This window comes from Gopherus evgoodei, chromosome 2 (genome assembly GCF_007399415.2).
Source record: "Gopherus evgoodei ecotype Sinaloan lineage chromosome 2, rGopEvg1_v1.p, whole genome shotgun sequence".
NCBI lineage: Eukaryota > Metazoa > Chordata > Testudines > Testudinidae > Gopherus > Gopherus evgoodei.
This window is the reverse complement of record NC_044323.1, coordinates 205,152,320-205,165,602: the sequence shown is the minus strand read 5'-3', so window position 1 is coordinate 205,165,602 and position 13,283 is coordinate 205,152,320. Positions and strand designations below refer to the sequence as shown.

The following is a 13,283-nucleotide window of genomic DNA, read 5'->3' as shown; positions in this document are numbered from 1 at the left end:
TGTCCTCACTTTGCATTTAAGATGTCCAGTGCCATCAAAAGTGCCTAAAACATCAGATATACAATAGGGATCCACAAAGGACAGATCCACTGTTGATTAGAGAGAAGAATTTTTCCTTTAAAATTTTTTGAAAAAATTAATATGATAATTTTACTGACAGGACCTTTATAGAAGCCAGACATACGTTTTGGTGTGTGATATTTTAAAGTGTAACTGCCTAGTTTGCTTTTTCAGAAAATAGTCAAGCAGACTCCTATAGAATTCAATGGACATTTGCTTGAGTATAAACTGAGTTAAGATTTAATTATTTTAATTCTGAAATAAGCATCCATTTTCCGCCCCCCATCACTAAGCACCTTATTAGACCAACCACTTACATGCCGAATAAAATCCATAAACATATGGTCTACTGACTATCTAGAATGAAAACTTTGTACTGGGACAAACTAAAGACCAAAACCACAACTTAATTATAGAGAAAACTGTCCCTCGGAGCATCCAGATACTACTTAATCTTCAAGTGATGAAACGGGGATTAATCTCAGTCATTCTGAATCTTGGAAATGAATTGGTATATAATGGCTGAAAACTATCATTTGAATCAGATTCACTGGAAGTGAAAAGTACCAGTAGGAAAGAAAGTTTATTGGCTAATATGGAAATAATATGAGTATAACAGTAGATTTCACAAAAATAATAGAACTGCGTATGAGAGAATGTTAAGTATAAAGCCCAAACTGACGCTTGATAACGCTAATTCATTAACTTCAACTGGAACAGAACTGGCCTTACAATTAAGAAACATTTGCATATTTTAAAAAGTAACTTTGCTGTTGACAGGACAAGCTCTATATTTAGCAAAGTTAAAAAATAGCAAAGGAACTGGTGCAAAATCTGATGAGCTTTTGAGTGAGGTTTTTGAGATGATAAAGTTCTCTCATCGTTGTTTGGGCAATGCAAAATGTCACTCACTTGTGGTCTGCAGTACTTTGCATTGCTAAAACAGCTCATAAGACCTTTTCATAATCCCAGAAAGAGACAGGCAAAAATGCTTTTATAAACAGACGGAAGATCTATCATTAGATCTAAGTGACTGGTTATTGCTTCCTCCATTTAGAGGTCATTAGTCATGCAGCAGATGCACATACTCTGCAAACACTACTGATACACAAACATGTAAATATCTATTTCCAGGAAAAGAGTTTATGATTAGAGACTCAATGGTGACAATACTTCTGTTGTTCATTTGTTAATGTGCCCTTGTGACATCTTATTTTGGGGAAATGAAGTTTTTTCAAAGATTATATTAGTGGGTATACAACTGTTAAAATAGGTATTATGATTTATCTTCTTGCCCAGCTTTGATTCACCATCACCATCAAAGTCTAAAGGTTTGAAAGGAGCAAGTGAGGTGTCACTCAAAAGCGGGGGCTGGGGCTAAGGGGGAGGAAAGCGGGAGGAAAAGTGGTTAGTCCAACAAGAATTGCTTGGATCTCAACAGTGGATACAATTTTACTAAAGAGACTGAATTCAAACATTGAATTTACAAGATTTACATATTTTTTTAAATTATGTTTGGCAACTGACTTCCTTTTATAAAACAAAATTACCCTCCCCAACATATGGCTTTCATTGTTGTCAGCACTCCAGCTAACACAGCCATATTGCTACTACACACGGCTAAACAGCTGATTTCAATATCTACTGTACACCAGTACAGTATATATTGGGTAAGTGACTGAAATATTATTTAATGAAAATGGTTTTTTACCTACAAGTATTCTCTTTACATGAGCAGATGAATCCTGACAGCCAAATTCTACCACTTAGATATCCATGTGAGACTCAAAGTGAAGTCAATGGGTCTTGCATTCAGGTGAGAGCAGAATTTGGCTGAATGATGTTTTTCCTATACAGTCTGACCCCAATGAATTTTCAGACAACAGATGCAGGTGCTATTTCTCCTGGTAGTTAGCCATGAGGAAATGTGTGCTAGCTTTAGTACTCCATGAAATAAAGGATTTTGACGGTTAAATTGCAGCAAACTATTGAATGTCTTATGAGTGCCAGCATTGATCCTGGTGTTTTGTTGGTTTTTTTTCAGCCTGTGGAAATGCTGGGTAATTTTGTGGGTATTTTGTTTATGCACATTGCTTACACGTTTTTATTTCAGATAAGTGTTCAGACATTCAGTTACACTTACTTGTGAATAAAATCTGAAAGGAAGACAAGCCCTCCACTATTTTTAGCCTGTTACCCTCTGACCATATGTTATTAGTAAAAGCTGAGCAGAGTTACTGTACATACAAGCAACTGAGTTTGCAGGGGAGTATCAAGTGTGAGAGGTTACTGCCACGCTTCAGAGAAGAAGAAACTGCAGAAAGCAACTATCGGATTATCAGAGGTCTCCCCCACTTCCCTTCTGACACTGTAGAACAACTTCTGCAGGCTCTCAAAGGTCATAAACACATTGGACACAGAGAAAACAAGATATTCTTGTATCACGGGGAAGTGGATGAGTGAGAGTCTGTGCATGTGCGAAACAGCAAGGATGTGCTAAGGCTTTGGCACTGAACTCTGCAGCATCTCTCTCCAGGGAAGTGTGGAAAGGATAAGTGGGTTTTTACTCCTGGGGGCATTTTGCATGACTGTGTGCCCACAGAAAACGCCGCCTCCCCCACAGAATTGTTTGGGGGGTGGGAATTTCCCCCTTCAAACAGAGGTGAGGCCTGGGGGGGGACACATGGGGTTATGTGCCACTGTTCCCCATTTCTGTAAGCGCAGAGCTGCCCAGCTGAAGGAGGCTGCATCTGGGCTCTGCTGACTCTGCGGCTGAATGCCGCCTCCTGGATCCAAGTGCCAGTCGTGCTCCTCTTCTGTGTGCTGGGAGCTTCCTGTTTTCTGTGCAACAGTGAGTGCCTGCAGTGGGGCTGCATAAGGGGAGATGGGGGAAATGAGGGAAGGGAGGATGAGGGGTGGGAGGGAAGAGGCAGTGGGGAAGGAAGGGGGGTGGAATAGGGCAGGGGGAGGGAATGTGGAAGTTAGGGGAGGGAGATGGGGCATGGGGATGAGATGAAGAAGACAAGGGAATAGGGGAATCGCAGGTGGAATTGGGAGCCCAGTATGTGGCATCCCCTCGGCAGCAGCTAGGGCTCCCCCATTAAGCAAGCCCATCAAACTCTCACCTTACAAGCCCTACCCCCATACACCTGGATCCCTATGATGAGCCCCCCAGACCCAGACCCCCACCCTACTGATCCCCAACCAGCTGCACCTGGACCTCCGCCCCATCAAGCCCCACTCCCACAGCACCTGGAGCCCTCCACCAAGCCCCTCCAACCGCACTGCCGAGCCCCATTCACCAGACGCAGAAGCCCCTGCTGAGCCCCAACCTTCTTCACCCTGCAGAATCCCATTGCCACTGCACCCAGAACCACCCAACGAGCCGCAGTGCATCCAGATCTCCCACTCAGCTGCTCGCACCCAGACTGCCTCACACAGAAACCTCTCACCTACACCTTGATCCCCCCTGCACTTGGATCCTGCTGGGCTGAGCCTGCCCACTACACCTGGTGCACCTGGCGCAGAGAGGCAGGGCCCCAGGATGTTTCTGGGGCAGGTCCAGCCCCTGCCCTATATCAGGGTCAGGTGCAGCTTCACTGCTGAGTGTCTGTACTGGGGAAGGCGGGAGCTCCAAGGTGATCTCCCACCTCAATGCAGTCAGTGGCCTGTGTTCCTCACTGCTATGCTGGAGCCACGTTCAATTATTGACAAATAAAATTTGCAGAATTTTAAAATATTGGGCACATAATTTTTATTTTTTTTGGGTGCAGAATTCCCTCAGGAGTATGGGTTGGTCAGGTAAATGGTGGGGCACAGACATGGGCCCACAAACTGCACTTCTCTAGTGGACCATTCCAAGAGGAATGGAAGAAAGCAGCAGGGAGGCATTTCTAGGGCTCTGTGCCCTGCCTTTACCTTGTGAGGGAAAATTATATTCCCTCAAACCCATATAGTTACCCAGAACAAAGTCCTTTCACTCAAGCTATGTGCAGGAGACCAGAATTTAACCATCCAGAACAAAACACTGGTAATAAATGATGGAATTCCTTCATTTGGTGCCTATTCTCACAATCAAAGTGAAATACCACGAGACTGTCTTCAGTGTATTAATCTCTGTAAGATAGTCCAAAAACCCTCTAGAAGCTTGTTATTTGGTATTGACATGAAGAGGAAAATTAGTTCAGCCAGATGTTCCTCCCAGAGCTCGGTGACCATGTTGCCCCTGCAAAATATCCATGCAGCCCCTCAGCTGTGCAGGAAAAGGACTGAGGTTAAGAGTAAGAGGGAACTACACTAAGGAGTATGTCCCCAAACCTCCTTCAAAACTGCAGACAAATGGAGAAAATGGTGCTTGAGGTAGCACTAGCATGAGCGACATTCGGTGACTCCTCTCTGCAGAGTGACTATAATTGAGAGCACTGAGCCAATGACAGCATGGCAATTGCTCCTACTGCAGAATGTAGACAGTAATAATCAATGCAACTGCCCAGTACCCATGAGGTTAGGGACCAGGATCCCTTCAGATTCCTGGCTTTGTCTACCTTTTGGGGCTCTGCTCCATGCTCCCTGCCTACTTTGCACTCCAGCCAGGTCCTGCGGACTGGTGGAGGTGGGGGGCGGGGTTTGGTGGGCGAGTTGGGAGAATAAGAATTAATTCATTCCCTTTGCGCACTTTTGTACAGAGGGAAACACATGGGTTTGTCAATCCAATCATCTTTTATCTACTATACAGTGACTGATAAATCTGATAAATCAAAGGGTTCTTCAGCTTCAGATGTAAAGTCCAACATTATGCAACAATTCCTTAACATAATTTCTATCATGTGATTTTTCTATCTATTCAAAAACAAGTGATTTGTTTTTACAACAAAATACCTGGAAATACTGTCATGAGAAGCAGCTGAATCTAAACTATCCATCCTCTCAGATGCCTGTAAACTAGAATCTTGACCAGGATTTTCATCAATTGTGTCCAGTCCTGATTCCTTAGAAAGCTTCATCATATGGTTCTGGTAATACATATGGATGCTCTCACGAGTTGGAACATTCCCCTGAGAAAGAGAGAAGAGCTATAGCAAAGCATTTGTGTTGTGTGAGATTTTGGTTTCTTCAGTCATTTGGCTGCATGAAATGAGTCTTTGCAGAGAACAAACTCACAAAAGGCCTTCATTTCCTCAAGCCTATTTCAGTCAGAGTCAGATTATGATCTCATTTACAAAAGTATAAATGTGTTCATAAAACTTTCCCTGTAGAAAGAGGCATCACTATCTATTCTCTCAATGACTTCACAGTCAAATTTGTCAACAAAAAGATGGTTTCATTACTGTAAGCACAACCCTGCGCACAGGCACCAAGCAGAGTTCTTTCTGGCTATCACAACTTTACTGATGTTTCCTATGGCCATACAGTATCCCACTCCACCAACAGCTGTATTGACTTTGGAACATGCATTGAGTAAGAAGTTTGCTATTTTGCATAGTCATTTTTCTGAGTTTTATGGAGACTTTATGCACAGATTTCCTTAGTTCAGTAAAGTGATCAAATTATAAATTACATGAAAATATGTTGGTCTGTCCCTTTGCTAGCATTACTTGTTTGAATTTCAGTTCTTTCTCTCTCTCTAATTAAATTTGATTCAACTTTCTAAATTCAAAATCTTGACAAAAAAGAAACACATTTTAACCAAAAGTTTTGGGAAAAATTACTTATATTTTTATAATATTTACCCACTGTTTCTGCAGTGAAATTATAATCAAGTGTCTGTGATATTATGACCCTTTGCCTTTTAAATATTTATAAAGGCACGCATTCAGCATTATAACTTTTTTGTAGGACCATAATAAAGAAGAATGTCTCCTCGATGGGAGTTTCAGAATTAAATCCCTGAGCACATTTGTTTTTCCAATCAGCTGCTTTGGGCTCAGAGACAAAGTGCTGGAACTATTTTTATAGTGGGAGTGCTGTAAACTCTGTATGTGATGGAAACCACTTCAAGGCAAGGGGTGCTACAACACCTTTAGTTCCAGCACATATGCTCAGAGCCACAGTTCTCGAGATTTATTTGTCTTTGTTTTTTTGAAATAGAAACAGAGGATTATAGAAGTCACACTATTTCTAAAATCTGTGTAAGTGAGACTTTTACAAATTTCCATCTCTAGTACACTGCCTCATATTAAGTTGAAAAGAGAAACCTCTCATTTATCACTGCAATGCAAATGTTATGAGCAAAAGTAAAGCACAATACATGTTACCTTTTTAATTTCCCTGGTCAGCATACATCTCTCAATTTTCAGCACAGTAGAGATATCAATGTGCTCTCTTGAAATGGAATTGAGCCAAGCTGTAAAACTATCTAGTGTTGCCAGGAAAAGGACCCAGGTGAACTTCAAAATATTAAATATTCTTTTGATGATATTATCTGAGAGAGCGAAAAAGTGATAGTGTTAATGAACATAAACTTATTTTATTCATACGATGATCCTGTTCAGACATTTCACAAGAGCTTGTTCAATTTTTATTTTATTGAATATAATAATCCAAGCTGCAAGACCTTTCTCTATCAGCAACAGGAATGTTTGGAAATGGCTGAAAGCCACCTGATTTGTTGGGGCTATTTTCCTACCTTTCCATGGCCATGACTACCCATGAATACTCAGGAAATGTAAAGTGAATCAACTAAAGGTGTGAAGTCAATGTGTGTAAATTTATACATATTAATACCCCCACTTACCCCGCAATCCTCTCAATGTGGCTGCTCTCATTCTTGAGTAAAATGGCCTTAATTTGCTGTAACTTAATCCTGGGGGTTTAACACACTTAAGTTTATTTGCCTTGACTTCACACCTTTAGTCAATTTGTCTGAAGTTTCCTGAGTGTTCCTGTGTAGACGTGGACTGCTGGTCTGACTAGTGTTTGTAATCTTGGAATGCCTTTTTCCTCTCTAAAAGGTTGATCCTGCTAGTCACGTAAGTAATCATCTCCAGCTTCAGAGGAACTCCTCAAGTATGGAAGGGTTTTGCGAGGTAAAGCCCTAAGGGTTAAGCATCTCCTCAGAGGTGCAGACAGTCTCAGTTCCAGGAGCTCAATGGAAGTTGTGGGCACTCAGCACCTTGTAGAACTGGGCACTTTATGCATCCATTAGGCACATTCAGTTTCTGCTGTCCAGTGGAATTTCTCCTAACCAGTTCTCATGCCTGGACCGTGCTAGCCTGAGCTGGTATCTTTGATCTGCCTACAGTTATTACTCTTGTATCTAGGCTACATGGCCTCATTTTATGAGCCCTCTCTCACATATTCTGCCCTGTGTAGTCAGTTGACTTCTACTCTCAAGTCGCTTTGCTAGCTGAGATCTTACATATATATTCCTCCTCCACAATAAGAGGTAAATGTTGCAAGGAGCAGTGTTTAACAACCACTGCATCTAAATACACAACAGTAGTTTTAGTTGGATTTCTTTTCATGGTTTCAATTCAGCAAACTTGGATTGAGGAGTACTTGCTGACTCGAATAGTGCTGTTACTTCTCATATGAAGAGGTGCTCCTCTGGGTATTTCGGGGTTTATAGAATGACGCCACTATTTGCAACCCATCTCCATCCCGCCCTCTCATAATTTGAGAGTGCTTTATGTACTGCATAAAAGTGCTGAAATCCTCTTTCCAAACCAAAATCTAGCCCTATGTTGTGGTTTCCAAATCTGAAAGAACCAGATATATGTATCTAATGCTGACCTAGTGGAAGAATCTGCAATATGCAGCTAAAATGTTTACAGTATGTATTACAGAAATGGACCTATGTCAGCATTATAGCTCTGCTGTTGAGAAGGTTTTTAACAGTGTCAGTAACCAATGTCACCAGACTATGTTGTTCAGCACTTTGGGGTGTGAGTAGTTTGTTTTTTAAAAGACATGCAAAAGTTATACATGAACAAAGTAATATGCACTACCCTCTCCTGCAGGGGCAGAGGGCAGAAGTTTGGTCCTGCTGGCTGCTGCTGCAGGGCAGCCTCCACTGGCAGCCAAGCTCCCTCCTCCCCCAGGGTGCTGGGTTGCTGCCCCTCCTCCTCTCCTTCCCTGCGGCCAAAGAGCTGATGGCCCTGGAGAGGGAGTGGGAGAAGCAGAGCCGGAACCGCAGTGTGCTCACTGCTCAACAGAAGAGGCGAGGATGGGGCCTTGGGGAAGGAGAGTGGAATCAGGGCATATCCCCTCCAGCCCTCTGCCATGAGCTGCTCAGGGCACGGGGCTGAGAGCATCTCCATGACTCCAGCCCACACCTCCAGCCCCCTGCCCTGAGCCCTGCACCTCCCTCACACACACCCAGCCCCCTGCCCTGACCCCTGCACTCCCCCATGACCCCAGCCCTGACTCCAGCATCCCCCCCCACATATCCAGCTCCCCCACATGCCATGCCCTGACTCGTGCACCCCTCTCACATGCCTCCAGCCCTCTGCCCTGACCCCCCTCACACACATCCAGCCCCCTGCCCTAAGCCCCATGACCCCAGCCCTGACTCCAGCACCCCCCCACATACCCAGCTCCTCCACACACCATGCCCTGACTCTTGCACCCCCCACATCCCTACCCCCACCCTGAGCACCAAATGGAAGCTCATGCACCCACCCCACATTCCCACCTGCACCCCTCACTCCAAATGGGAGCTGCCCAGGTAAGCGCTCCACACTCTAACCCTGAGCCCCTTCCCTCATTCTAGCTCCTGGCCAGACCCTACACCCCAATCCCCAGCCTGCTCCTTCACCCCCAGCCTTGTGCTCAGTGCACTCCCACCCTCAGCTCAGTGCAGAGGGAGAGGAAGAGAATGGGCTAAAACCAGGGAGAAGGTAGGTACCCACTGTATGTGGGCAAGGCCAGGACCAGCAGCGGGCTGAGCGGGGCTGGCAGCTGGGATGGTGGCTGGCAGGAGCTGGCGGACAGAACCCCAGATGGGCAGTGGTCTGAGCAGCAACGGTCTGGGGTCCCAGTTGCTGGCCCCACTCAGCCTGCTACTGGTCTGGGGTTCTGGCTGCCAGCCCCTTGCCAGCTGGGGTCCCGGCCGCAGGCCCTGCTCAGTCCACTGCCGGCTTAGGTGAATGGAACCCCAGACCAGGCTGAGCAGGCCGGCGGAGTAAGATCAGCATTTTAATTTAATTTTAAATGAAGCTTCTTAAACATTTTGAAAACCTTATTTACTTTACATAAAACAATAGTTTAGTTAAATAATATGGAGACTTAAAGAGAGAGACCTTCAAAAAACGCTAAAATGTATTACTGGCACGTGAAACCTTAAATTAGAGTGAATAAATGAAGACTCGGCACACCTCTTCTGAAAGGTTGCTGACCCCTGCACGATAAGTTAAAGGTAAAGTTTAATTTTTGTTTCTGATGTGCACTGCAATTTTTTTAAACTTCAGACATAGAATCCGACTCCATGGGTGCTCCAGGGTTGGAAAAAAAATAGTGGGTGCTCAGCACCCACTGGAAACCCCCCCAATCAGCTCCTCCGCCTCCCCCCCCCAGCACCTTCTGCAGGGGTGGAGGTTTGGGGGAAGAGATGGAGTGGGGGAAGGGCCTGGGGTGGAGCAGGGGTCGAGCACCCCCTGGTAACTCATAAAGATGGTGCCTATGACTTCAGATGTACTCATGTACAGTTTAAAAGAAAATGTGATTCTCTCTCTCTTGCATACACACAGAGCATATATGCAGACAGTATATATTGTGTTGAAACATGCCCTCACAATTGATGGGGTACCATCTGCACTACTGAGATTAATTGTGGGGCAGTCTGATTACTTACAAACAAGTATTCAGTTACTATAGGTATCCTATGGTCTCACTGAGATGCTTTGCCAGTGACTTCCAATCTAATCTAGAAGGTCATTTTTCTCTCAGGATTGGAGGTGATGTAGTATACATTTTTAATGAGTCTGTGGCTATTCTGTTCTCTGTCACTTTTTAAAAACAATCTTTTGGGGATCGATCACATGTAAACATCTTCAGAAAGGGAAAGATTTATTTTCTTTAGAGACTGTTATACTTGAAGGGTCAAATACTGAGAGAGAATGAAAACCTGCTGCTCCCATTGACTTCAAGGGGACTAGCAGGTGACTAGCAATTTGGTCCAGAGTTGTTAATTAGAATAACCCTTTCTAATCATTTTTCCCTCCAGTTTTGGTAACACTTTTTTCAATGAGTTTTATCTAGGGGATGGGTGAAACAGGTAAAATCAAATATGAAAGATGCTACACGCTTGCTTCAATCAAACCCAATAATAATCCAATTAGCATCATATTTCCCTTTCCTCAACCCTCATCAGACCATCCACATTCACTGAAATTCATCTCAGTATGTTAGCTGACCAAGCTACACCATGAGATAGTAAAAGCCAGAAGGAAGTAAGAACCTTTTCTTCTTTTGAGAAGTGCTTATCTTGTGGGAAAGAGACAAGGTATCTCGTTTCTGACCTTTGCTACCTTATGATTCACTGCGGCACAAGTTTTGTTGGAGAGTAGCATGCCCTTTCCATTATAAATACAGGAGATAAATAGCTCTAGAAGAGAAGGTCACACTGCAGCAGGTGAGAACTGGTCAAGGCTAGACTGAAGAGGATGCCACCATCCTTCTGTTCACACCACCTGAAGCCAAAGAGTCAGTCCTGAGGATCTGACCCATATTGTTAGTTTTAGGATGTTGCACAGCTGTACTAATTATTTAAGTTGGAGAAACCACTTGACAGCTTATTGTTATTGGCCAAGTTTTTGGCTGCCTCTTGTGAGGTGCTGAGCACTCTCAAGTTCCATTGGAAGTTAGAATCAATGGGATTTAAGGGCATTCATTACCTTGCAGGAGACAGTCAACTTCTTGCAGTATTGGTCCCTCACTGAGCCAGAACAGGGTGCTCAGCAGTGCACAATACATAATAAACATAGGGACCTGGCTCTACTGGCCTTAAAATTTGAAGGTCAGATCCTGCACAAGAAAAGTCAACAGAAGTTTTGGCACTGACTTGAACAGAAGCAGGACTGGGTCCTAAGCTAGGCATAATACAGTACACAGATGTATAATACATTTATACATCCACTGGCCAGAAGACTATGCAAATGTTGATGTCTGTGTACATACATTGGGGAAGAGCTTGAGAGTATTTGCTTCTATTGTGAAAGACCTTTTCCTTGGGATTTTTAATACTACTGGATAAAACACATGAAAGTGAGAACACTTCTGTACTGTCAGGGAAGTGGACTGGATGATTTAGTAGGTCATTATCTCTTCCTCTGTGATTTCATGAATGAATATGTCTGTATTTGGTTAGACTAGAGTCAGTTGCGATTCTGACTAAACAGATGAAAGCTGGAGAGAATCACGTTGCTTGTATGTTGCCCTTGGGTTACTTACATATTGACCACACGGTAATGCCATTTATCCCCGCAATCACAATTACAATGCAATACTAGGGCAGCCTTCCTTTTGCCTGCGTACCTGGCCCATCTGATTTCTTTTTGACAGGTTCATCTTCTCTCTCTTCATGTTCTACATCAGTAGCTCCTGCTAAATTAAAATATAAGCAATGATTAAAGCCTTTCCCACAGAGGTTAACATGTAAATCCCACTAGAATTGAAGAGAGATTTCATGGTTATTAAGAAGTACTTGGATCCATCCAGTCTTAGCAGAACAGGTTTCTCCAGATCTCACAGGATGCAAGTGGGAGAAAACATTCTAACAACATAGTTGGAGTTGGTCCATGAATGACACGGTTTAATTTTTTGTAAGGGCATTTTGTTTATCAATTACCTTAAGCGCTAGATCCTTAGCAGGTATAAATCAATGCAGTCGCATAGAGTTCAACCGAGTTATGCCTGTTTACAGCTGCTGAAGATCTAGCCTTAAAAGTCTGCTTGTTATTCCTCTCGAAACTTTAATATACTAGCATACCCTTTTAAACCTACTTTTGATTTAACTCACTGAACTCTAATGCTTTCATGCTGATTGAGAATAAATGAATTGACAACAGCATGAAGATGGACCCGATTAGCTGAAACAAAGCAGAAGGGTTGTTTTGAATCTATCATGTGCTGTTTTATTTAAGTGTAACAGTCATTATAGTCCAGATATTTGCCATTAAAAAAAATCACAGACATGACTAAGTGGATCAAAGAACTGATCCAATAGTATCTGACATATTAACTTAGCTGTTGTAGCTTGAGTGACAGAAGAGAATTAAATAAGTACCAGAGGAAGGTACCAGATAGAGGGACTTCTAATGTAACTGCTTCAGGATGAACGTTTCTTTCAAATACATATCGGCAAAAATACTTCTGATGAGTATTTCTGTTTTTTTAAATGCAGAAAAAACTCACAAGTTGCAAATCACTTACAAACTAAACATTTCACAGTACATAAACAGTTTTGTGATGCTAAGAAAAGAATGTTAAATTTGAATGTTTTTTCTTTGCTGCCTGCCAAATGCTGCCTAACAAAGCCTTATTAAAATCAAGATATATCACATTTACTGCTTCCCAACTATCCACTAGGCCAATTTGCAGTTGTGCCCTTAATACTGCTTCCTCAAGAAACTTTTAGCTCTCCTGAACTCCTTTTCCCTTAGATTTTCTTCCTATGGGGCCTTGCCTACTAGTTCTCTGAATCTGAAACTGAGTCTTTAATCTCACAGCTCCCTGGCAGTCACACTTCCCCTTTCTCCTGTAATCTCTTCTAATTTGTATTACTGTGTTCTAACAAGACAGATGAATGGACCTCCACTGTGGCTATCCTGTGTAACAAGTCAGCACAGTATACAGTGTCTTCCAGGTAAAGACCCAAGGTAAACTCTGTTCAGGTCATATATTCTCACTAGAAACTTCTCTGGAAACAGCACAAAGCACTCTTCCTATTCCCCTGGCAGAACTGAGAGCATTCTGTGATGGTATGGTTGCTTGCCACACGAGGGATTGAAAGAAGAATGAGTTTTTGCTTCTTTGGGTAAGTCTATACTACCCGCCGGATCGGCAGGCAGCGATCGATCTATCGGGGATTGATTTATCACATGTAGTGTAGACATGATAAATCAATCCCCGATCGCTGTCCTGTCGATTGCTGAACTCCAGCTCAGCGAGAGGCGGAAGCAAAGTTGACAGGATAGCGGTGGCCATCAATCCCGAGCAGCGACAATGCCAAGTAAGTGATTCTAAGTCGATCTAAGATACGTTGACTTCAGCTACGCTATTCTCAT

At 43.2% G+C, this 13,283-nt stretch overlaps 1 protein-coding gene across 1 annotated transcript in view; it reads right to left on the bottom strand.

Annotated features, from left to right (window-relative positions):
- The window catches only part of PIEZO2 (piezo type mechanosensitive ion channel component 2), a 496,400-nt gene that overhangs the window by 50,833 nt on the left and 432,284 nt on the right, over nt 1-13,283 (bottom strand). The window contains exons 34-36 of the mRNA XM_030549442.1: nt 11,533-11,598; nt 6,315-6,481; nt 4,939-5,114 (exon numbers count right to left, since the gene is read on the bottom strand). Coding sequence (XP_030405302.1) covers nt 4,939-5,114; nt 6,315-6,481; nt 11,533-11,598 — 409 coding nt within the window. The remainder of the gene's footprint in view (nt 1-4,938; nt 5,115-6,314; nt 6,482-11,532; nt 11,599-13,283) is intronic.